The sequence below is a fragment of the Lactuca sativa genome, chromosome 7 (assembly GCF_002870075.4).
Source record: "Lactuca sativa cultivar Salinas chromosome 7, Lsat_Salinas_v11, whole genome shotgun sequence".
NCBI classification, from domain to species: domain Eukaryota; kingdom Viridiplantae; phylum Streptophyta; class Magnoliopsida; order Asterales; family Asteraceae; genus Lactuca; species Lactuca sativa.
In genome coordinates this window covers 190,265,024-190,286,749 of record NC_056629.2, presented here as the reverse complement: position 1 = coordinate 190,286,749, position 21,726 = coordinate 190,265,024, and the positions used below count along the sequence as shown (strand labels likewise).

At 33.8% G+C, this 21,726-nt stretch overlaps 3 protein-coding genes across 5 annotated transcripts; 2 read left to right on the top strand and 1 right to left on the bottom strand.

Annotated features, from left to right (window-relative positions):
- The first annotated feature begins 902 nt into the window (after positions 1–902).
- On the top strand, positions 903–4,509 carry LOC111907113 (choline transporter protein 1). The gene is made up of 10 exons (XM_023902908.2): positions 903–1,226; positions 1,513–1,871; positions 1,958–2,103; positions 2,285–2,468; positions 2,570–2,643; positions 2,721–2,834; positions 3,036–3,392; positions 3,477–3,737; positions 3,810–4,037; positions 4,126–4,509. Exons 1-10 carry the CDS (start codon positions 1,042–1,044, stop codon positions 4,309–4,311), a joined length of 2,094 nt encoding a protein of 697 aa, XP_023758676.1. The 5' UTR covers positions 903–1,041; the 3' UTR covers positions 4,312–4,509.
- A 523-nt stretch (positions 4,510–5,032) lies between these two features.
- LOC111907112 (uncharacterized) lies at positions 5,033–6,298 on the top strand. The gene is made up of 3 exons (XM_023902907.3): positions 5,033–5,203; positions 5,849–5,935; positions 6,019–6,298. The coding sequence occupies exons 2-3, from the start codon at positions 5,857–5,859 to the stop codon at positions 6,108–6,110; spliced, it is 171 nt and encodes a 56-aa protein (XP_023758675.1). The 5' UTR covers positions 5,033–5,203; positions 5,849–5,856; the 3' UTR covers positions 6,111–6,298.
- A 146-nt stretch (positions 6,299–6,444) lies between these two features.
- Positions 6,445–9,528, bottom strand: LOC111907111 (probable hexosyltransferase MUCI70). 3 transcript variants are annotated; one of them, XM_023902906.3, is made up of 8 exons: positions 9,116–9,528; positions 8,565–8,920; positions 8,213–8,470; positions 7,938–8,151; positions 7,548–7,857; positions 7,172–7,463; positions 6,909–7,108; positions 6,445–6,829 (listed from the first exon to the last, which is right to left on the bottom strand). In XM_023902906.3, exons 2-8 carry the CDS (start codon positions 8,815–8,817, stop codon positions 6,620–6,622), a joined length of 1,737 nt encoding a protein of 578 aa, XP_023758674.1. In that variant the 5' UTR covers positions 8,818–8,920; positions 9,116–9,528; the 3' UTR covers positions 6,445–6,619. The 3 variants fall into 3 exon arrangements, with proteins under 3 accessions (XP_023758674.1, XP_023758673.1, XP_023758672.1); XM_023902905.3 differs by having other exon boundaries at positions 8,213–8,473; positions 8,565–8,938; positions 9,116–9,527; XM_023902904.3 differs by having other exon boundaries at positions 8,213–8,473; positions 9,116–9,527.
- Between the last annotated feature and the right edge of the window lie 12,198 nt (positions 9,529–21,726).

The following is a 21,726-nucleotide window of genomic DNA, read 5'->3' as shown; positions in this document are numbered from 1 at the left end:
CATTTAATCCGAACAACAATCAATTTATACAAACTTAGTAGACAAAAAAAAGAATAAATCTGAGGACTTCTTTTAATAAAAGTCTTGTATGTTGAAAATGTTTTTATACTTCTTGGTTTTTAATCGTCACATTCGTATGAACTCAACATGACCTAAAATAAAACGCGCAAAACTAGAAAAACTCGAGATCTAAAATCTTCTATGATGAAATATGTTGTTGAAAAACTTCAACTTTTACAAAAAGAATGTCCAACGTTAAATCACAAAAAATGGAAAAGGTGTGGAAATTTATTGTTATAAAAAGCATAAGGTTGCCCATTTGATAAGGAAAAAACAATCGCAAACCATTCATTGATATTTTACAATATAGCGACTTAAATGAATTGAATTTATCCATTGGCCCAACTATGAATATCGTGAAACCATAGGGGCTGTTACGCAAAGTTTCAAAAGAATTAAAAATGAAAAAGAAAAGCAGAAAATTATGGGCATGACAATTGACAGGAGCCGACATTAACTCCGGCTCAAGCTGGAAAACCATAGCTTATAATAGATCCTGTTTAACAATAATTAATTCTTTGAAATCCTGTTGACAATAATCAATTCTGTGAAAATCTTTGTCGTAAATCTAAAAGCTGTTTTCCCTAAAGTAACAAAATATAAGCATTTATTATTTTAATACCAAAATCGTCATAACATTAATATCTATCCGTTCTATCAAATCCAGATTTAACCGGAAAGTTAATTATGATTTGATATTTAGTTGATGGCCATAAAAGGCTTATAAAATATTAAACTTTTGAAAAAAATATAAAGTGAAAAAGATTTATTTAATTTAGGATAAAACAAAAAAGTAACATGAAATTATTAAACAAATGATATTCCCATATCTCCTTTGTGAACCCCTTCACACACACACACAGTCCTTTTTCTTCCTTTTTACACTCTTTTCTTTTTCATTCTACTGGTTTCCCTCTTTCCTTCTCTCTCTCATCACACAAACCCTCATTCCCTCTCTACAATCCAAAACCAGACATAGAAATGAGAGGACCGGTGATCGGAAAGTACCCATCAAGCGACGGAAATGGTGAAGTCGGCGCCGGAAACGGAATCATAAAGCACAATCGGAAATGCAGAGATATTGTGTTTCTTGTTTTCTTCATAGCTTTCTGGATCTCCATGATTGTTAACTCCAGCTTCGGTTTCAACCAAGGAAACCCATTAAGGTAAACCAAAAAAGAAAACTTATAAACTCAAAATGTTTCAATCTTTACATTTCTTGAATAAAATGCCTTCAATTTCCCTTTATAAAAAGGAGGGTTTTCAATATTTCTTGCATTTTTAGTGTCTCTTTTACTGTTTTTTCTTTATAAAATGGTTTTTTCACACTTAAAATCACCTTCACCTGTTCTAGCATACGTTCAAGATTTGATTTTTTTTTTGATTTATATATGAATATTGAGAAGTTATATAATTTTGGTTTGTATTTTTATGGGTTTTGTGTTTAACCAGGCTAAATTTCGGGTTGGATTATAAAGGAAATGTATGTGGAGGAAAACATTCCGATTTTGACCTCCGTGAATTGGAACTCAAATATTGGGTTAACCCTAATCAAGTTTACCAAAGTGGCATGAAGAACAGCGGGGTAAAACTGTCAAATGCTCGAACCATATGCTTATTAGACTGTCCAATACCCTCGGAAGATTCTTTAAATTGGGTTTGTGATTATCCAGAGGGAGATATTCGTCTTTCTTTAGATGATTGGATCGATATGAATTATGATTATTTTGCCGATCTTACCCCTGAACTTAGAAACACTTCTCTTCAACTTCAAGGCCCTTGTTACCCTGTCATTTTTCCAAGCGTAAACGGTATATTTCATAATTTATGTAAATAAAAATGATTTATTTCGTTAATTGTTTAATTAGAAGATGTAAGGGTAATTCGGCAAATGCAGTTTATTGGAGTTGCCAGTTTATTGATCGACCATCAAATGTTTCTTTGACTAATTGGAAACGAATGAATGGAGTTACAATCAATGATGATATGATCATAGATAAATCTATTCATAACTCCATTAATGCACGATCTTCTGTATTGAAGGTATGTATGGTATATATATATATATACCTGATTTAGATGTCTTGTGCATTATGTTTTGTTCATAATGCACATAACATCCAGATGTCTAGGCATCTGACTCCACTAGTCATCCGATATTTTATATCAGATGACTGATGCATAAAAATGTAGTATTGATTAATAATTAGTGAAATGAATGCAGAGATATGTCGCGGATGTTGGAAAATCATGGCCCGTGTTGATTGTTTGTGGAGGACTTTTGCCTTTATTTTTATCGCTATTGTGGCTTTTAATGATCCGACATTTTGTGACCGGAATGCCCTGGGTGACTATTTTTCTCTTTAATGGCCTTATCATATCAGTCACAATGTTCTACTACATGAAAGGTTAGATTACATGTGCATTTTCAAACTTCTTACACAACAAGGGCATTTTGGTAATTTCACTGACGATGAATTTCCTTTCCCCATGTTTTGCATTTCTTTAGCTGGATGGATTGGAAACGATGCGATTTCGCCTATCATTGGCGAACATGATCCATACTATCATGTCACTTCAAGGGTAAAGTTTTTGCATCAACAAGGGTATTTTGGTAATTTCACTTATATAAATTCACCGTTTTTCATATTTTTTTTCAGGAGCAACATCATATGCGAGCAGCCGCTTTTCTCATGACATGTGTCATGATCATATCCGTTTTATCATCAATCGCCATTGTTCGCCGGATTCTCATGGCAACATCAGTACTCAAGGCAAGTAATCATAAAATTTAGACTAAATTACATCTCTGGTCCCTGATTTTGTTCAAAAATTGCAGTTTTGATCCCAGATAGTTTCCTCTTGCAATTTTGATGCCTCTACGGACCAAAAAATTCAAAATTTTGAACAACCTCAAGGACCAAAAACGTAACTTACTCTAAATCTTAAAATAAACTACTTTATCCATAATCCAGGTGGCAGCAAAGGTGATCGGAGAAGTTCACGCGTTGATAATTTTTCCGGTGATCCCATACCTAATTCTGGCGGTGTTCTACATGATCTGGGTGTCGGCCGCCCTCCACCTTTTCAGCTCCGGCGAGATAGTCCGCAATGATTGCAGCACAAATTGTTGTGCATACGATTTGAAAGCCAAAAGGGTGAGTTGCGATGATTGTTGTGGATATAGCATTCATTACACCAATCATATTGCAGCTTCGATTCTCTTCCACTTGTTTGGATGCTATTGGGCCACTCAATTTCTCATCGCCTCTTCTTCCACTGTCATTGCTGGCTCCGTGGCTTCTTACTATTGGGCTCGTGGAGAATCATCGGTTAGTAAATACAAAATTTAACTCTCATTCATTCCATTCTTCCCAACAATGGAATGTAATCATCCATTCCATTCCTTTTTTCAGACAACGATTCCGTTTCTTCCGGTTTTCTCATCGATGAAGCTACTCACGCGATACAGCCTCGGCTCAATAGCAATCGGTTCCTTAATTGTGTCTTTTATCGAGTCGACTCGGTTCATACTCGAAGCCATTCGAAGGAGACTCAAAGTCGCTGACATCATGCCCGAAAACTTCATCAAAAGAATGATGTTCCACACTTCTCGTTTTTGCTTAAAGGGCATTGAATTAACCATAAAATCAGTAAACCGAAACGCATACATTATGGTAAAAAAAATTGAAAAACTCACTTTTTTTTTTGGTGTAAAACCCCCCCTTACATTTACCTTATTGTTATAGATTGCAATAACGGGAAAAGGATTCTTCAAAGCTTCAGAAATTGCAACAAATTTGATAATAAGTAACATTTTGCGGATTGGAAGAGTGAATGTGATTGGAGATGTTATTTTATTTCTTGGAAAGCTTTGTGTGAGTCTTGCTAGTGCGCTTTTCGCGTTTCTTATGTTGGACACTCATAAGTACAAATCGTCTCACAACAAGATCACATCCCCGTTATTTCCTGTAATGGTATGTCATATGTCACATAATTTATTTATTTTTAAATCATATGTAATAATATGATATGATATAATAAAATTTGGTTTTGGTGGTGTAGGTGTGTTGGGGATTAGGGTATGTGGTGGCGACATTGTTTTTTGGGGTGGTGGAAATGTCGATAGATACGATTATTTTATCGTATTGTCAAGATGCAGAGGAACATCAAGGGACAGCACATTATGCGCCTCCACTTTTGATTGAGACTTTTGAGGAAGATAATGAGGTGCAAAGGATTGGACAATGAGAAATGTAGGGTTGTTTTGTTTTGTTGTTGGTTTTTTTTATTAGGAAGTGGATTTTCTTATTTCTATAGTAGGTTACTTATGTGTAGAGCAAGTGAAAAGAACCATGCAAAAAAAAGCATTATGATATGATGATATATGTATATGTGGAATATTTGCCCAAGTTTTGGATGAATGATTGAAGTTTCTTCGAGGCACTACATGTTAGTATGTTGTATGGAACATGATGTTTTGTACTGGTAAATCGTTTAGTGCAATGCAATACAATGCAAATTTATTTTTTGTACTACAAAATTGTTTGATTTTTTGTTGGTAATATTATTTTTTGAGGTTTTTGTTTAGTTATGGATTTCAAAGATGATTCTTATAGCAAAAGTAAGTTTTTCATGTTGCGGAAATATGAAATCTTAGGTTGAAAGTCATTTTACAAACTATAAAAATGAAGAAAAATAAATAAATATCTTATATATGGACGACTATTATGGGTCCATTGAGAAGTATGTGACTAATTACTATTCCAAGAAAAAGTAATTTATTTTATTATTTTTAGCAAATAATTAGAAAACAAAAGTCAGCTATTTTAGTTTTTTCTTCAAATTGTATTAGATTAAGTTTATTATTATTATTATTATTTATTTATTTATTTTTTGAATTAACATCAAAGTAATTTTTGGGTTTGGGTTAAATAAATTTTAATGCTTTGAAATAAAACCGGGCAAAGACTTGGGTTTTACAAACCCGATTCCCGGTTCTAAACCCTGCCATTAACTTTTTCATTCTCTCCTTCAAATCTGAAGCTCTGATCTTCTTCTTTCAAAACCCGATTTCAATCCTGCAAATTCACACCTCAAATTCCGCTGTCTGTGTATACAGGGTCGTCGATAACTCCATCTTGTAAGTTTAATTTTCACATGCGATTTCAGTTTTTACCTTATTGTTCATCTTGATATGCGCTCTTTTCGAATATGGCGTTCCTTTATTTGTTTAGTTTATGGACGTTAGGGTTCTTTCTTAGCTGATCATGAAAAATACCAAATCCCACCACTTTGCATCTCCTAATTTTAGGGCTGAATTTAGGATTAAGGATGGTGTATCAGTAGCACACATTTGATTTAAATGTTTTCCATGTAATCGTCGATGATTTTGCTTATAGTTTATGATTTCCAATGATCGCCAGCACAATCTTTTTCTTGGTATTCAGTTCCATTCCATGGCTTTGGATGCCAATGAGTATGGAATTGAATTCCGTCTGTGTTCATAAAATCTCACCAATGAAGGAATTCAAATTTCTTTCCATTAAGTTATAAAATTCAATTCCAATCCTCCGTTATTTGTGTGAATGACTGAATTACTGAAATACCCTTCCTAAACCCCAACCTTGTATAATAACTAAACTAGAGTTGCATCTTTTTGATGAAAAAAGGGTACAAAATGAACAAATGGTGAAGGATTATGTGATTTCTCATTCTTTACATATTCCAAATACAAACGAATATAATTGAATTTCTTTCTATTGTAAATCTGTAATGTATATGACAGAGTTACAAATGGGAACTACTAGAGGAGTGATTAGTGATAAATGGTCCATGAGGGTTCTCTGGCTTACAGCAATTGGAAGTGCTGTAGGTATGATGCTGATGCTACTACAATTACCATTTTACCCTTCACCCCCTTAAATAAATTACATTGCTAATTTCTGAGTTTTGTAGGCTTATACATGGTCGCTGTAGAAAGACAAACACAAAACAGGGAAAAGATGTTAGCTGCAGCAGCTGAAGCAGAAGCCAATAACAGTGTTTGATTGCCTCATTTACCATATTTTTCTTTTTCTTTTTCTTTTAGACAATGATGTAATAAATGAGAATTGTGTTTATTCCCAATATCTTTTTAGGGTTTATGTCATAATTTAACAACCAACTATTCTATATGTGCTCATTTAGTTGTTTTAATGTAATGTATGTGAAGATAATTCAGTTTTGGGATTTTCAACTATTTTGTATGTTCTCATTAAGTCGATTTTGTGATTTTATTATTTATTTTAAGAATAAAATATAAATAGCTTTCATTGAAGGTGAACATATCAAGATTGGTTAAAGGGAGTGAATCAATAAATAAATAGAAAAAAAAGAAAAAGATAAAAAGAAGTCTCAAAGATTTTCTGTAACCAAGTATTTACAACAAAAATTGAATGTATTAACAAAATTGATATTCTATCCATCCATCCATCCATCATATGCTACACACATCCAAAATCATTTCAACAAATTCTATTTCTTTTGTTAAAAAAAAAAACAAAAAAACAAAAAATTATCAAAAGACCATGTTATCCCTGTTACTAGGATTCTTCGAATGCCTCCTTGATCTCGTTCTCCTCTCTCCTTTCCCACGCTTTACCGGACTCTTCTTTACCGGATTCCTACCAATCGGATTCCCTCGCACGGACACAGACACTGGAATGGAATCACGATTCCGCCTTAAATTAGGCGGTGGCATGTGCTCTAACAGATCTCGATGATACGCCTGTGTCAAACAAACAAACAATCAAATTAAAAATAAACCAACAAAATGACCATTTTACCCTTCCAAAAAAAAATGTAACCTGTATGACAAAGTTTCGTCTTTCACAATCCATAAACATGTTAACACTCCAGTCAACTTGTCCCATGATCTTATCCCTTACAGCAGCAAAACTCAACTGATCCCTTGAAGTAAATCGATCAACTTCATTAAACCACAAACACGTGAACAAATTTGTAATTGGAATGTGTTCCCTTATAATCACACAACCTTCCGGAACATCTACAAAAACAACAAACATTAACACACACACAAAAAAAAAAGAAAAAGATAAAAAGCTTTTACCACTGATTATAGGAAGCTTAGCTTCTGAATAAGGAGTCAACCCTTCGTTTCTATAAAAGTCAATCTGATAATCAATCGACTTATTGTCATACTTCCCAGCAGCCTTATTAGCTTCAGCTTCCTCAAACACATCAAACCGCCTATAATGTTTTGAGATTGCAAATGTAGCATTGTGTCGCCATAAAAATCTTTCTAGAAGCTTATATGGGTCCACAACAAGTTGCAGCTTTCCATCAATCCAGATAGAATATTTCACATTTGGAAACAGTCTATGTAGTAAAAGCTTAGGAACCTGTTTATGTATTATATTATTATTATTATTATTATACAAAATGTAATTGAAATAAAATTTGATAAAAGTTATTATTATTATTACCTTTCCATTGCGTCTAGAATCAGTGTAAGGAATGTTATGCACAACGATAATTCTCCATAATCCAACTTTCATTCTGTAGTCCAAAAGACTTGAATTTCTCATGTAACTTTCGGTTTCTTCATCAATAAACATATAAAACGGGATGTTTTTAATCGCATGATCACTGATTTTAGTTGGCTGTTGAATCACATCATAGTTTCCAAAGATTGCTGATGCAACGATGATGTCATGAAACTGCTCTAATTCCACAAGATCTGAAATGTCGATGTCAAATCCAGTTTTGTAACCCGGTCTACATCCTTTCACAAATCTGAAACATTTTTCATTTTATTATTATCAAATAATCATTATAAGAAAGATAATAATGTATATATTAAACATATTACATACCCACAATGTACAGTCATTGATTCTTTGATTTCAAAAGATTCATTCCTTTGTTTTAATGAAGGATACCCACCAAAATCAGATCCTTCATGTGGTTCAGTTTTTGTAGAACGTTCTTCATGGAAATAAGTTAAGTGATTTAACACTGGTGATGGGGAAGGGACACGTGGCATGCTAGCAATGGCTTCCTCAACAGGAAGGTAACATACAGGACAGGCTGGCATTACGAAAAAAGTTAATTTTTTTTTTGATGATTGAAGAAAGATGAAAAAACTTACGTCGAGGTCCAGGGCGTCTTCTGTCACCAGGTGGAGGGGGTGGAAATGCAAAATTCTGACAGAAATTGCTGTGAAAAATGGTGGATTCTGAAGAAAGTGGAGGGGAGAAATGGTGGATAGGAGGGTTTTCTTCACATACAGATAGAGTTGTCTGAATTGATGAATTGTCGTCTTTTTGACTACCGAATTTTCTGGAGAATTGTAAAGAGGTGTTGTATGCATCGTTGAAATGATCAAATATCGTGCTCTCTGATGAATCTTCTGAGAAAACAGAAAAGAGATTATCAGAAACTTGATTACTGAATTGGAAGATCGAAACTGAAACAAATATGGTTGAAATTTGGATACGAACCTCTATTGGTGGTGAAGAACCCTGAAAGGAATGCCATGAGAGCAAACGAAACTAAAATTAGCATTACAACCTTTTTTCTACTGAGATATCTGCACAAAACGAGGAGAAGTTTGTCCTTCTCCCTTGAACCAGAGAGCGACATCCTTGAAGATTTGCGAACAATGAATCCATTTTGAATCTGCAATGAACCGTTTTGTGGTTGCTGTGGTGATCCATAACTCTGTGTTCTTAAATCCAATGACACTCCAGTCATTGTAGTTCGAATCTCACTGTTTTGCTCTTCATCGCCTTGTTCCCACACACCTTCCCCTCATTCACACAATAATCACAATTCGTCTCCCAGAAACAGAATCTAACTGCAAATCAAAATCAATCTGGGATTCAATCAACCGAAGTCCTATCAGATTGCCAAATCAAAGTCTCGATCTTAAGCCCTAGCCGTTAACGCACTACTTAGTGTAATCCGTACGGAAATCTATCAGGTTCGAAGCAAGATCACATAGATTCAATTTGTGTATGCTAGAGACAGAAAAAAGGATATTGGAACTTACCTCTTTTGCAACGTTACAATCAACAGCAGCAAATTCAAACTGGAACCCAGAGCAGTCTTTGTAAGTAACAAATCTAGGGTTTTCCTGTTAAGATCGATTGAAATCTTTGACCAGGCTATGGTTTGTTTCCGTTGAAAATCCGAGATTTCAGTGGATTCTTCCTGTGCAAAACTACTATATATGATATCAAAACTTGGAGCGAGTATCAATCGAAATCCCCACCTCCGAAATTGTTCAAGATGCAAAAATTCTTGGTTGGGTTTTTGTAAAATTGAGATTTGAGAGGGTATCTAACGAGATTTGATCAACTTTCTTCAACACTAATCGCATCAGCCAATGAGATCGGTGATAGTGGAATCGGGTTGCAATATTCCTATTTGTATTAGTATTTAGAGGAACCGTTTTCGTTTTCGCTTTCAGTTATTTGTATTATATCCTTTTTCTTTCTTCTTTTGCTTAATTATCGATCAAGTATTTAATTAAAATAAAGATAATTTTATGAATTATCTTGTTATGTAATACAACGGTTATTGAGAAATTAAGTAAAGGAGTTGCATTGTAAACATATAAAAGGAATGTTTTACTTTGTACATGAATGAATAATATATTCCAATTTTCACACATTTATCTAAAAGGTCATTCATATTTATCAATGATCCTAATACCCAATACCAATCCTAATCTTTGTCTTCGTCGTCATCCATTTTCCCATGCTTGTCCCGAACAGGATCCCAACAGGAAATCATCTTTACAAACTTACATCTTTTATTTACTATAATGACAAAATTATAAACTTTAATCAACCAAATATTATTAATGACACCTAAAGTCATACAATCAGTAGAAAAGTTAATTGACCAAATATAATGATAAACTAAATATAAGACCTATGTAGTACATGAGTTAATTAAAAAAAAATTAAATACGAAGGTCTAAATATTTAAGAACTTTTAATTTATAAGTAAATAAAAAATAATAAATTATTAAAATTAAAATTTTTTCTATCTTTTAAATTTAAACAAACAATTTAAATAAATAAAAAAAAAATTAATGAACTTTAATTTGAACATTTTGAAATTAGAAGGCAAGGTGTTGCCTCCCTCTTAAAGGTTGAGAGTTCAAGTCTCATTGGAGATATATGTGGTATTAAAAGTAATGTAGATTTGCCGTTCTAAAAAAAAGAAGCAAGTCTATTAATAAAATTGATATCAATTTATTACTATATTTATTGTAATTATTACATTAAAATATTATATAGAATTTAATAAAATATAAAAACTTATAAAATGGCATGTGAAAAAAAATTAATTCAAAATAACCATAAAATGACATTTGATAAATTGAATGAGAGTGTGACATTTGACAAAAAAAATCTTCATTTATTAGATTAGACATACAAGCCAAATGATAATATTAAAAAGGAATTCATTAAACTAATACTCTCTAGTAATGTAATGTATATTTAAAGAAAAATAACTTTTTTTTGCAAAGCAACCAACAAGTTCGGAATTGGGCATTCTTGATTGAAGAAAAAATACATTTCGGATTGACATTCTGAATTCCGAAAAAAGAACTCATGGATTTAAAGAACAACTTGTAACGAGATATTTGAAAGAAAGTGGTATTTTTTTTTTCAAAAACTGAAAAACTTATATTATTTTTATATATCAAGTTTTGGTTTGAGGACAAATGATATCTCCATCTATGTCTTCTAATTTGAGAATTCCTCATCCTTATTATAAGTCAACTCAGGAAACCCAGTCAAATCAGATTCATGTAACGAGTTTCGTGTCGAGTACAAGGTTTCTTGCTATCTTTAGGAGTAATCTTCAACTATAGTGTCATAGGATGAGGGCTGGGTCCATGAGAGGTGCAAGATCTAGGTAAGAATGGTACACAAGGGTAGAGAGTTTCATCATATATACGTCTGGGGGAGTAAGTCAACATCTTGTTTGGAGGTGTTCGTTTGGATGGATCGGTTTGATCCGATCCAATCAAGTAAATCCAAATTGATTTCGGTTTTCAAAACATGGACCTGAATTGTCCAAACTAAATTCAAATTCGATCCGATCCAATCCAATTACAATTCGGTTGCATCGGTTTTTATAATTCGGTTTTCAAAAACCGAAACATTTTAAAACGACATATAATTATAATATTACCCAACTTTACACAATAAGCAAAAAAAATAATTTAGTTGTGATTTCAAATTTATAAAAAACTAATAAGAAGATATATTATAGTTAAATATTTTATACATACAAAACTTTCGAGTGAATGCGTATTAATGTTTTTTTTTTATCAGGTGAAACGTTTTGAACCTATTTGAAAATATAAATTACAAAATTAATAAATAATTATAGATATATATTATAAATAGATAAATAATAAATGTTTATTCGGTTTTTTTGGACTATTCGGTTCTTATTTTATAAACCAAAACCAATCCGAAATTCAAAATAATATTTCGGTTTTGTTGAAAACCAATCCAAAAATCCGAATATCCGAACCAAATAGTCCAATTGGATAATTCGGTTATATCCGAATAGTGAACAATCCTAATTTTGTTTAATATGGTGGTTGTTCAGTGCATGCGGGGGAGGACCATTGTGGGGCCTGTAGCCTGTAATATCCCTCAAAATTTTACACATAATATAACTTTTTTCGTAAAATTTTATATGACAATGGTACCTTTGAATAAAAATTAGGCCACCCTTAACTTATAAATCTAAACGCAAAGTAGCCCAAAGTGTTTAGGTAGTCCAAAAATATTAAGCCCAAATTAAATACCCAATTAGTTTAACGAAATAAGAAGCTAGAAGCCCACATTTATTTTGTTATTAATTTTGGTCAAAAAAAAGGAGAGACGGAAAAATAGATCGAAGCCTCATGTCTCCCCTGCCACTGTTGTTGATTCGTTGTTGCAGCCTTAGTCTTGTTGCCGATGACAACCTACACTATGGTGACCTCCTCTTCGACCGACAAATGCCCCAATAATAATGAAACAAGTAAGAAACTTAAATACTCAATCCTATTACTTATTATATTATTTCAAATTTTCATTATTTGTTGAAAAACTTAAAATTAACAATTATGTTTAATTAATAAGGGCCTTAGGGTTAATAGTTAGTTATTATTTATTCTTAAAACTTGAAATCAAGTTTTTAGTTGAAATCTTTTTATTGTATGTAACATTCGGTTTTGAAAGGCTTCTTATTTCGGGAATTATCACCATTAAATGGACCAAGTTAGGGTCATGGACTCCTGAGTTTGGGTTTTAGACCCAATTGGGTATTTTATATATAAAAATTGGGTGATCCAAACTTTCAGTTTGTGTTTTTTGGAATTCAAGGGTATAACTATATATATATATATATATATATATATATATATATATATATATATATATATATATATATATATATATATATATATATATATATATATATATATAAGTTGGGTGTCAAACTTTCAAGGGTATAATTGTAAAAGTGATGCTCCGAACCTCTTCTTGAATTAAGGATTTTAGTTCAGAAGGTTTTAAATCAAAGGAGATTAGATGGGGTTGCGGGACTTCTCATTACCTTTCCGAGCATATAAAGAATGCCCAAAACGAAATTGGGTTGAATAAGCTATGGCCTTCGAAAGTTGAATGGGTGCGTTTTGCTATGTACGTTGGGCGTGTACATCGCACGTATCCTGGGCGTATTGGGATTAAGTGATCGTGATGATTCACCGTAGTACGATTGGCGTACGTGGAGTACACTGACGTACGCAAATCAGAGTCAAAACCTAATTTTTTAGGTCTTGGACCATATTTAAAGACCTTAACTTATTGGAAACCCTTCTTACCTTCCACCTGCACCCTATAAAGTAGTTCTGTCGAAACCCTAGCCCTATTTGTGATGAGACTTTGAGTGATTTGGAGTATTCTTGATGCATATTGAAGAAGAATGAGCTCATTGGAGAAGTGTTGGTTTTCTTGGAGCTTGCAGATCCAGACCTTGTTCACCTTGATCTTTCTTCTGGGGTATACAATTTCAATCTTGATGCTTCTTGTATGTAGATCTAGTTTTGGGTTATGTTATGAGTTTGTTTTGGTACCATGGCTTGGATATTGTGAGTAGAAGTTACTCCAGAACCTTTGAGCTTCATTTATATCCATTTATGAAGTCATGAAGTCATAAAAATTGAATCTTGATGGGTGTATCCCTTCCATGCATGAGTTAGTGGTCTTTTGGTGAAGTTATGAATCTAGGGCTTTGGTTTGGATGCCATTAAGCCATGCAAAGTCATAAAGTCAGGAACTTTATGAATTAAGGCGTCCCTTAGAATCAGATCTGGAAGTTAGACATTTTGTCTTAAGGCATTAAGAGCTTAGAATGAGGATTTGGGCTTCAGCACCTAGTACGCTGGGCATACTCACCAGAATGTCGTTATGGGCCATTCTAGGCCTTGGGTCATTTAAGTTTTGGGCCATGAATTGTTGGAACAAGTATGGGAAGGGTAAAATGGTCTTTTACCCTTAGTATGATAAAATAAGAATTGGACCCTTAGTAATAGGTTATTACCCCAATTATTGATTATGATTGATCTTGGATATGTTCAATGTGAGAAGCAGGGGTAGCAGCAACTCGAGTTGTTTTGTTGACATCAGATTGAGGCGAGTCTCTTCACTATACTCGTGGGTCGAAGACACTAATGTTGACCCACCAGAATGTGTTATGTAGAATGCTATCTGTCTTTGTAACTCTTGCATTATATGTTGGGTTGGGCCCATGGGGATGCATGTAGGGTTAGGCCCATTGCATGAGAGGACGGGATCCATTGTATGTTGGGCTAGGCTCATTGTATGACAGGCTAGATCTAATTGTTTGCTGGGCTGGGCCCATTGATTAGGAAGGGCTAGGCCCATATAAAATCATGGGTTGGGCCCAATGTGCGGGATAGGTCCAATAATATGTATGGTATGTGGTATTTTGGGGAACTCACTAAGCTTTATGCTTACTATTTTATGGTTGTGATTTCAGGTACTTCTAGTTCAAAAGGAAAGGGCCCGACGTGACTGCACAACATCCCCTAGAGTTTTATTCCGCAATAGCTGTTTATGACTATTACTCTGATGTTTTAATATTATTTTTCACCTTGATTGTTTTTAGGAACAAAATTTTGTATGGACTAATGTTTTAAAAATGAAAAATTTTCCATGGATTTTTGGGACGTTACATTGTAGGTTTCCATTAGCATTTTTAAAAAAAAAATACAGTTAGATGTTGGAGATAACAATGGTGAAACACCTTCCAAAAAAAAAGAACTCAAATGAATCCTACAAAGCCAAAGACCACAAGTTCCACAAACTAGTGCATCCACCTTTACAAAATATATTCTAACAAGTTTTGATTTGAATGATCTTCCTTCAGACACGGGGGATAGACCAAAAAATACATCTTATCATCCTAGTAAAATGGATGAAATAAGGAGGGAATATTTAATTAAAAGGCATTCTCAACTAAAGGGGAGTGGTTTTCTATCAAGGGTATTTAGTAAAAAGCTTAGATGTTTAGTTGTGGAATGGTTAAAGTATAACATTAAAAAGAAAGGAAAATGACACTATAGCCCATTGAACTTTCAAATTTTGGTTTAAACGGTCATTTAAATTTTTTGGCTTTATGGGGGCATAAGGTGGGTTTTTTTTTCGGGTCCAAATGGTCATTTTGGACAAAACAAAGGTGTAAACCGGTTACTTCTTATGCTAGGTTATTTATTGTGTTACGTGTAAGATGTTGACTGTACTAGTTTAGGTTTTAAAGGAGATGTCTTAAACAAACCACTTACTCTTTTCCTTTCTCATTTTCCTTTGTCAAAAAGCCCATTCTCCAACTTCTCTCTTCTTCATTTGAAAAATGGAAATATACATCATCGTAGATCTACACTTCCAAGGTATCTTTAGCAGGTACCCTATAAGATATATCGATGGTATACATCATAGGCTGGTTAACATTGATTTCGCCGACATGGACAAGGATGAGTACTTTGCGTTCATTGAAAGATTCACAAAGAAGAAATGCAAGAAGATCTAGTATTGTATCCATTATATTACATTTCTAGAAGGTTTGAGGTTAATTCAAACTGACCTTGACTATGTCTACTTCATAGGTATTAAGTATGAATTTGGTGTTGAAATCCCTATGTATATAGACCATTTTGGTATTACTATCATGAATTGATGGTTGGTAAAAGACAGAGTTGAAGTACCTGATTGATGTGTGTGAAACGAACTAGTTTTATTCCTACTTTTTAAATATAAATTAGTCACACAAAAGGCAGTGTACCTGTCAATTGGTGTTATAGTTTAAGCAAGCAGAGTATCGAACACAAGGAATGACAAATATAAAACTAACTACTAGGATTATCTAAATAAAAACAAGTAATAAAAGAAGGGTTTTCTCTAGTTTTGCAAGACTAGAAACTTAAATACTCAACTAACACGTAAACAAAACAGTTAACAGCTAAGCAAATAAAATTCAACCAAATTCAATGATAAAGGAGACTTCTGTTCAGGTTCAACTAACTTATTCCTATGACTGATGTTATGGCTAGTGCAATGGATTAATTTTTCATTGGCTACCGATTAATGTGATTAGGTTCACGTTCGCTATTACTAATCCTTAGAAAACAGATCAATTCAAGCAGTGGCCAGTTGTCTAAACTAATGAGTTTCCTAGTTTTTTGATTCGGTTTAAGTAAGACTTGTAGTTGGCTAATTAAATTGGTCGTTCAATTAACCTCTTGTTGATGGTTCGTCACACAAGCTCACACATTAACTTACCTATTTTCTAGTTAACCCTAGTTTCACATTCGCCATTCCTAGGAATATAGCAATGTTTTCACATAAATCATATGAGATTAACAATTAAGAGATGTTCATGCAACTTAATTACTAGTTAATTAGCATAAAATAGTTGTAATTAACACATGAGGTTCTTTAACAAGCTTAACAAAACTAAATCACCAAATCAAATCATCCATACCATAAAAATCAAACCATATTAACAAATTAGTCTACCCTAAACAGAAGCTAAAAGTTTTTAGCTCATAATTACAGCAGAAACTAACTCAAAAACAAAATCAATTGGTTCACACATAATTTAACAAGAGATTAAGTAAAGAGTAAGTTTGTTTTGCCTTGATTCTCCTCAAAATCGAATGTAGGGTTGATTCTTCAGTTTCCCACGCTACAGCAGCACCTTCAATCGCAGCTTAGCCTCCAAGGGTTCCAGAGAAGACCTAGATATCGGACAGGAGTGTCCTTTATATAGATTTTCACAAAACAAGGACTTCTATTGCTTCGTGAATGTTCGACGTGACTAGTCGAGTCTGGAATTGACTCGCCGAGTTCTTCAGGATTTTGACTCTTTTCTTCTTTATTTACCCTTTCTTCAATTCCCGAGTTCCCGATCGCATTTCCTGCTTCCTTTTACTTCCGAGCTCATCTTTTAGGCTAAAAGTACAATTTAGACATTATTAAGTACCTTTTGTTCATTAATTGCAATAAAATAGTAAAAAAGCATTAATATTCTACACAAAATATATGACTAAATATACACATATCAAAATACCCCACACTTGGATTTTGCTTGCCCCCAAGCAAAACTAAATTTTAACATATTAGCATCACATAAAACAATTCTAATCAAACCTAGCCATTATGCCAAGACCACAACACATGTATTGTGTCTAAATTTTTCCTAAGGACCCCCCTAATTCTAAATACTCACAATCCTCATAAATACTTGCCCACTTCTTTTAAACAACGCTCATTTTATGCATCCCTACGAATCCATCCGTAGAAAACTTCCTAACCTCAACGTATTTTTGGTTGAGCAACCCAAGCATACATAATCTAGAAAATTACAACTTTTTGATACCACTATGGAGCTTATTTGGAATTCTTCACTTCTTTGATATTTGATATTTGATTTTCGTTGAATTCACCACATTGTTGTTTGATTTTTGGTATCTTCAACTTTTTGAATTCTTTCAGAACCTTGATCTTTTGATCTTCACTTTGATTGCTCCAAAATTCTTACAACTTTTTCTTGTAATTCTCTAGCTTTTTTAAAATGTATCTCATTTTTTTCACTCAAAACCTACATGCTTAAGCAGGGGCGCTCAACTTCAACCTTTATTGGTTAAATATATTAGTCTTCCTGGATACATTTCAAGTAGACGATGCTAAACATATTGCGATCCTCAAACTAAGCGAGATTGTGTTTTTGTCCCATGATTTCACTAGAATAAAGGAGGCCACAAATGCACTATAACGTATATAGGCTCAACTAAACATTCGGGTTCTCATAAAATCATCAAACATAATACTAGCATGAAATCCTAATTGCTTTTACCAAATTTTCTAAATAAATCCCTAGCAATATTATGCAAATTTTCAAAAATTTCAACTAATGTAACCAACCCCCTACCCCACACTTAATTTATGCAATGTCCCCATTGCATGCTATGCATGATAAAAAAAACATAAAAGTAAAGAGGGAATTGGAACAAACTCCATGGGATAGTAGTCGCGAGGTTGATCTTCTTCATGAAAAGCTCCATCTTCAATTGACTTTAGATATGGGAATAGCTCATCCATGCCTTGGGTGTCAAATCTCGTGTGGTAAAGATCCAAATATAGACGGAAAAAGTCTCGAGAATCTTCAGGAATTAACCTTCAAAGAATATGAGTAATGGCCGTATCAAATATAGTCAAATTGTAAACTTGAAAATGGAATATGTTAGGGTGCAAAGTCACGCTTGGATAAGGCTTTACCCACTTGTGTGCGTAATGAGTTGCCTTTCCTTTATAAGGAAGTGAGTGGCACTCATTTTATAAAAAGGAACACTTATGAGAGCATTAGTTTAGAGAGAGAAATATTGCAAGACCCATTTGTACTCTTTCTATGAAACTAATGAGAGCTTAAAAAGAATTATTTACTTCTTGTGTTCTTGATTTTACATGATGATTCACTAGATATTTTCTATTCCGCACATGCCATCATAATCAACACCACTACAATTGGTATCAGAGTAGGTGTTCTTGATTTTCATCAAGAATTGATCCTTGATGGCTATTTTGATTTGGTGATTCTTATTGTTCATTGATCTTCGTGTTTAGAGAGTGTTTCTGTGTTCTAGAAGTCGAATTTTTCTTTGATTTGATCCATAATTCGACTTTCTCTCTCTAGAATACTTGTTTGTATCACTTTATCTCTCTAGAAAACCCATTCAAAATTACTTTCTCTCTCTAGAATTCTTCAAGTTTTTGTGATCATGGTGGGTTTGCCATATGATTCTTGGATTTTGATCGTTAAAGATGTGAAATACAAAGTCAATGAAGATCAATTTTATGGGTTGTTGTTAAGCAAATTGATTTCATGGGGTAATTTGGTTTCTTATGGAGGTTTGAAGGATGATCATGGAAGCTTGGTATTTCAACCAATTTGTAAGATTGCATGGTTGAATAAAATTGCCTTGTCCATATTAGTTTGTAGTAGAAATCAAAAGGAAGGAGAAGAAAGAGATTTGTTCAATAAGAAATATGTTTCTCTTATTGAAGACCCAAATGATCTTCGTGCTCTTAAATTTCTTGAAGTTCTTGATAATGGAGTTCAATGTGATGTTCTTGATGTTCAAGAAAAAGGAGTTCAAGTTGATTCTCAAGATGAAAAAGTTTTTTGCTCAATTGGAGTTCAAACTGATGATATTTTGTGTTCTTGTGATTCGTTTGAAGGAATGATTCCTTATCGGAAGCCGGTGATCCAAGAAAATCACAAGTATCAAACTCCAAAAGATTTGATTCAAACTCAAAATGTTCATGTTGTTGAAAGTGGGTTTGTTCATGGAGTCAAGTCTTCAAGATGCAAAAAGATGAGAAAGAAAAAGAAGAAGAAGATGAATCGGAAGAACAAGCGGGTTTACTCACAAAAATCGTCATATGTTGTGAAGCCAAAATCCGTAAAGCAAATTTGGGTTCCAAAGCAACAATCTCCAAGTGTTGAATTGAATTTGAAGTCAAAACCCAAATGTGTTGGTGGTTCTTTTGAAGATGTTCTTGGTTTGATGAAGAACACGAAGAACGAGTTGTACATCTCGCATGGTGGGTGGTACAATGTTTGATTTGGAGATTTTTTCATTCCAACAAAAGAACCAAGATCTTCCAAATTTGATTCGTTTGTCGAAAACGGAACTCGATTCGTCAAAAAGGTATCTCAAATTCTCAAATGGATTCCAAAACGTCCATGATTTCAATTCGTGCTTTGCATTTTTCATTTTTGATCGATTTGTTTCGTTGGATCTAATCTGTTTCAACCTCATTGATGATCCAATAATTTTTTGTGTTGATCAAAGCCCAATCCAATTCCAAATCCATATGTTTGATGTGATTCAAATTTTTTTTAATACTTTTATTCGAAGCCCAATCAATTAATCTACTTACTGTTCATGACCTCGATTTGAGCCCAATATTTGAGATATTACTGTTCATGATCGTGAGACCAAATTCGTTTACAACGTATGATCTATTAAACTCGTTCCTGATATAATCACTCGCTTCAAATGGTTGTACGATTGATGTTCTTGAATCGACTTTTGATCATTCTATTCTCGTTATCTTCTCATCATTTCTTTTAGTCGAATTAAGCCTGGATGATAATCCGGAACTGTATAATCGATTTCATGTGAGAGTTGTTATATTACAAAAGTTGATTTCAGTTCTTTGTTTAGCATCATACGCATAAAGAAGTTGTACATTCATGGAATTCTTTGAAATCGGAGTTCTTGTGTCTCGAATTTGAGTTCTCACTGTGAATCGAACCTATGATCTTGTTCAATAGGTCGATTATTGAATAATGTTTGAAGTCGATTGATGATTTCATTTTTCGATTTCACTCTTTGACAGATTTTGATTAGGTTACAAGTTCTTTCATCGCTAGTTCTTCAATTTTGTGTTCTTGAGTTTTGATTTCCATTCATCAAACAAATCAATTCAATTGCAAAGTCGATTTCAAAAGTTAAAATTCCGTGTTCTTGGATAATCGATGTTTGGATTGATTTGGTTTCTAACTGTCGATGAAATTTTGATATCGATTTGATCATATCGCAAGTTTTGCTATAAATGATTGATGATGATGATGAACAGTGAAGAACGTCAGATGAATCTGATTGAAATTGGTATTTGGTTTACAGAAAAACTGTTTGATGTTTGTCGGCATGTAGAACGAAGCTTGTGATTTGCGATCATAAGAAAATTTTCGAAAGATCTTGGAGTTGATTTTGAGAATTGGGGAGTAATGTTCGCAAGTTCGGGGTCGATCTTGACTGAAAGGCAAAAGGTCGACGGATAACAAATTCGATTTTCGGTTTGATATCAATTTTGGGTTCGATTTTGTGATTTTGTGATATCAATTTTGATACTTCGTTAAATCGGTGACGAATTTGGTTTCAAGCAGACAGATGAAGTCTTGAGTTTAGATTAAATGTTCAAAGGTTGTTATCAAGAGTCAATAATCGGGATCGATTTTGTGCCTGTGTGTGTTCGTTCGCGTCTAAAGAAAATTTGATTTTGGAATTGGGGCGAATTCTTCGAATGTTTGGAGTCGATTTTGGTCGATGTGGTCCCTGTAATGAAAAGAACGAAGAACTGGAGTGGACGATAGATTTACGAACAGTTAAGTGTTTGAGAAGGAGTGATAAACTGTGTGTTTGGGTTGAACTGAAAAACGAACAAAAATGATCCGACTGTGTTTGTTTTGGATTTAGATTCGAAGACTGTTTGTTTGGGGTTAATGAACGAAGGGTTAAGTATCAATTGGGAACGAGATGATCTGGGAAGATGATTTTCGAAGGGTATATAGCTGAATCTACGAAGGGTATTGGGTATAATTGGGAAAAACGAAGGCAGCAAGAACGAAGGGTATTTTAAAGATCCATACGAAGGGGTGTTTGTGACTTTAAACGAAGAATGAAGAACTGGGTTAATATACGAAGGGGTTTGTGCAAATTGACGCTTTCTACCCAGATTTGAAAAAGGGGGAGAATTTTGCATATTTGGCTGTTTTTTGCGCAACGGGTCCCTGCAAGTTTCAGAAAGTGACAATTTCTACCCGGATTTTGAAAAATCTTGCAACTTTCACCCAAAAAGTCAAAATTTTTCATAAATTGAAAATTTTTTGTGGCTTTTTCGTGATTGTTTTTCCGTGCAAGATTTTTGGTGATTCATTTTTGGTACACATCAAGGGGGAGTATTGTATTGTTCATTCCTCGGGCGCTTCTCATCCTTAATGGGTTTTATAATCATTTTTTTGATTATAAAAAGGGGAGAATGATGGGTATTCGAAGCGGGTTTCTCGGATATTCTTTGCGGATCTTGAAGACCGGTGATAATTCGAGGGGGAGTTTTGTCTTGATCGCGCTAGCTCGTTGGATATTGAAGCAGGACATCCAATCCTAACTTTGAGGGGGAGAATGTTAGGGTGCAAAGTCACGCTTGGATGAGGCTTTACCCACTTGTGTGTGTAATGAGTTGCCTTTCCTTTATAAGGAAGTGAGTGGCACTC

Bases quoted from the DNA above. Each gene is read 5' to 3' on its own strand.
- LOC111907113 (XM_023902908.2), top strand. From the start codon at position 1,042: ATGAGAGGACCGGTGATCGGAAAGTACCCATCAAGCGACGGAAATGGT. The intron at 2,644-2,720 runs GTAAAGTTTTTG...ATTTTTTTTCAG, and splicing joins ACTATCATGTCACTTCAAGG to GAGCAACATCATATGCGAGC. The intron at 3,738-3,809 runs GTAAAAAAAATT...TTATTGTTATAG, and splicing joins ACCGAAACGCATACATTATG to ATTGCAATAACGGGAAAAGG.
- LOC111907111 (XM_023902905.3), bottom strand. From the start codon at position 8,817: ATGACTGGAGTGTCATTGGATTTAAGAACACAGAGTTATGGATCACCA. The intron at 8,474-8,564 runs GTTCGTATCCAA...CTGTTTTCTCAG, and splicing joins GTTCTTCACCACCAATAGAG to AAGATTCATCAGAGAGCACG. The intron at 6,830-6,908 runs GTTACATTTTTT...TGTTTGACACAG, and splicing joins GACGAAACTTTGTCATACAG to GCGTATCATCGAGATCTGTT.
- LOC111907112 (XM_023902907.3), top strand. From the start codon at position 5,857: ATGGGAACTACTAGAGGAGTGATTAGTGATAAATGGTCCATGAGGGTT. The intron at 5,936-6,018 runs GTATGATGCTGA...TGAGTTTTGTAG, and splicing joins AGCAATTGGAAGTGCTGTAG to GCTTATACATGGTCGCTGTA.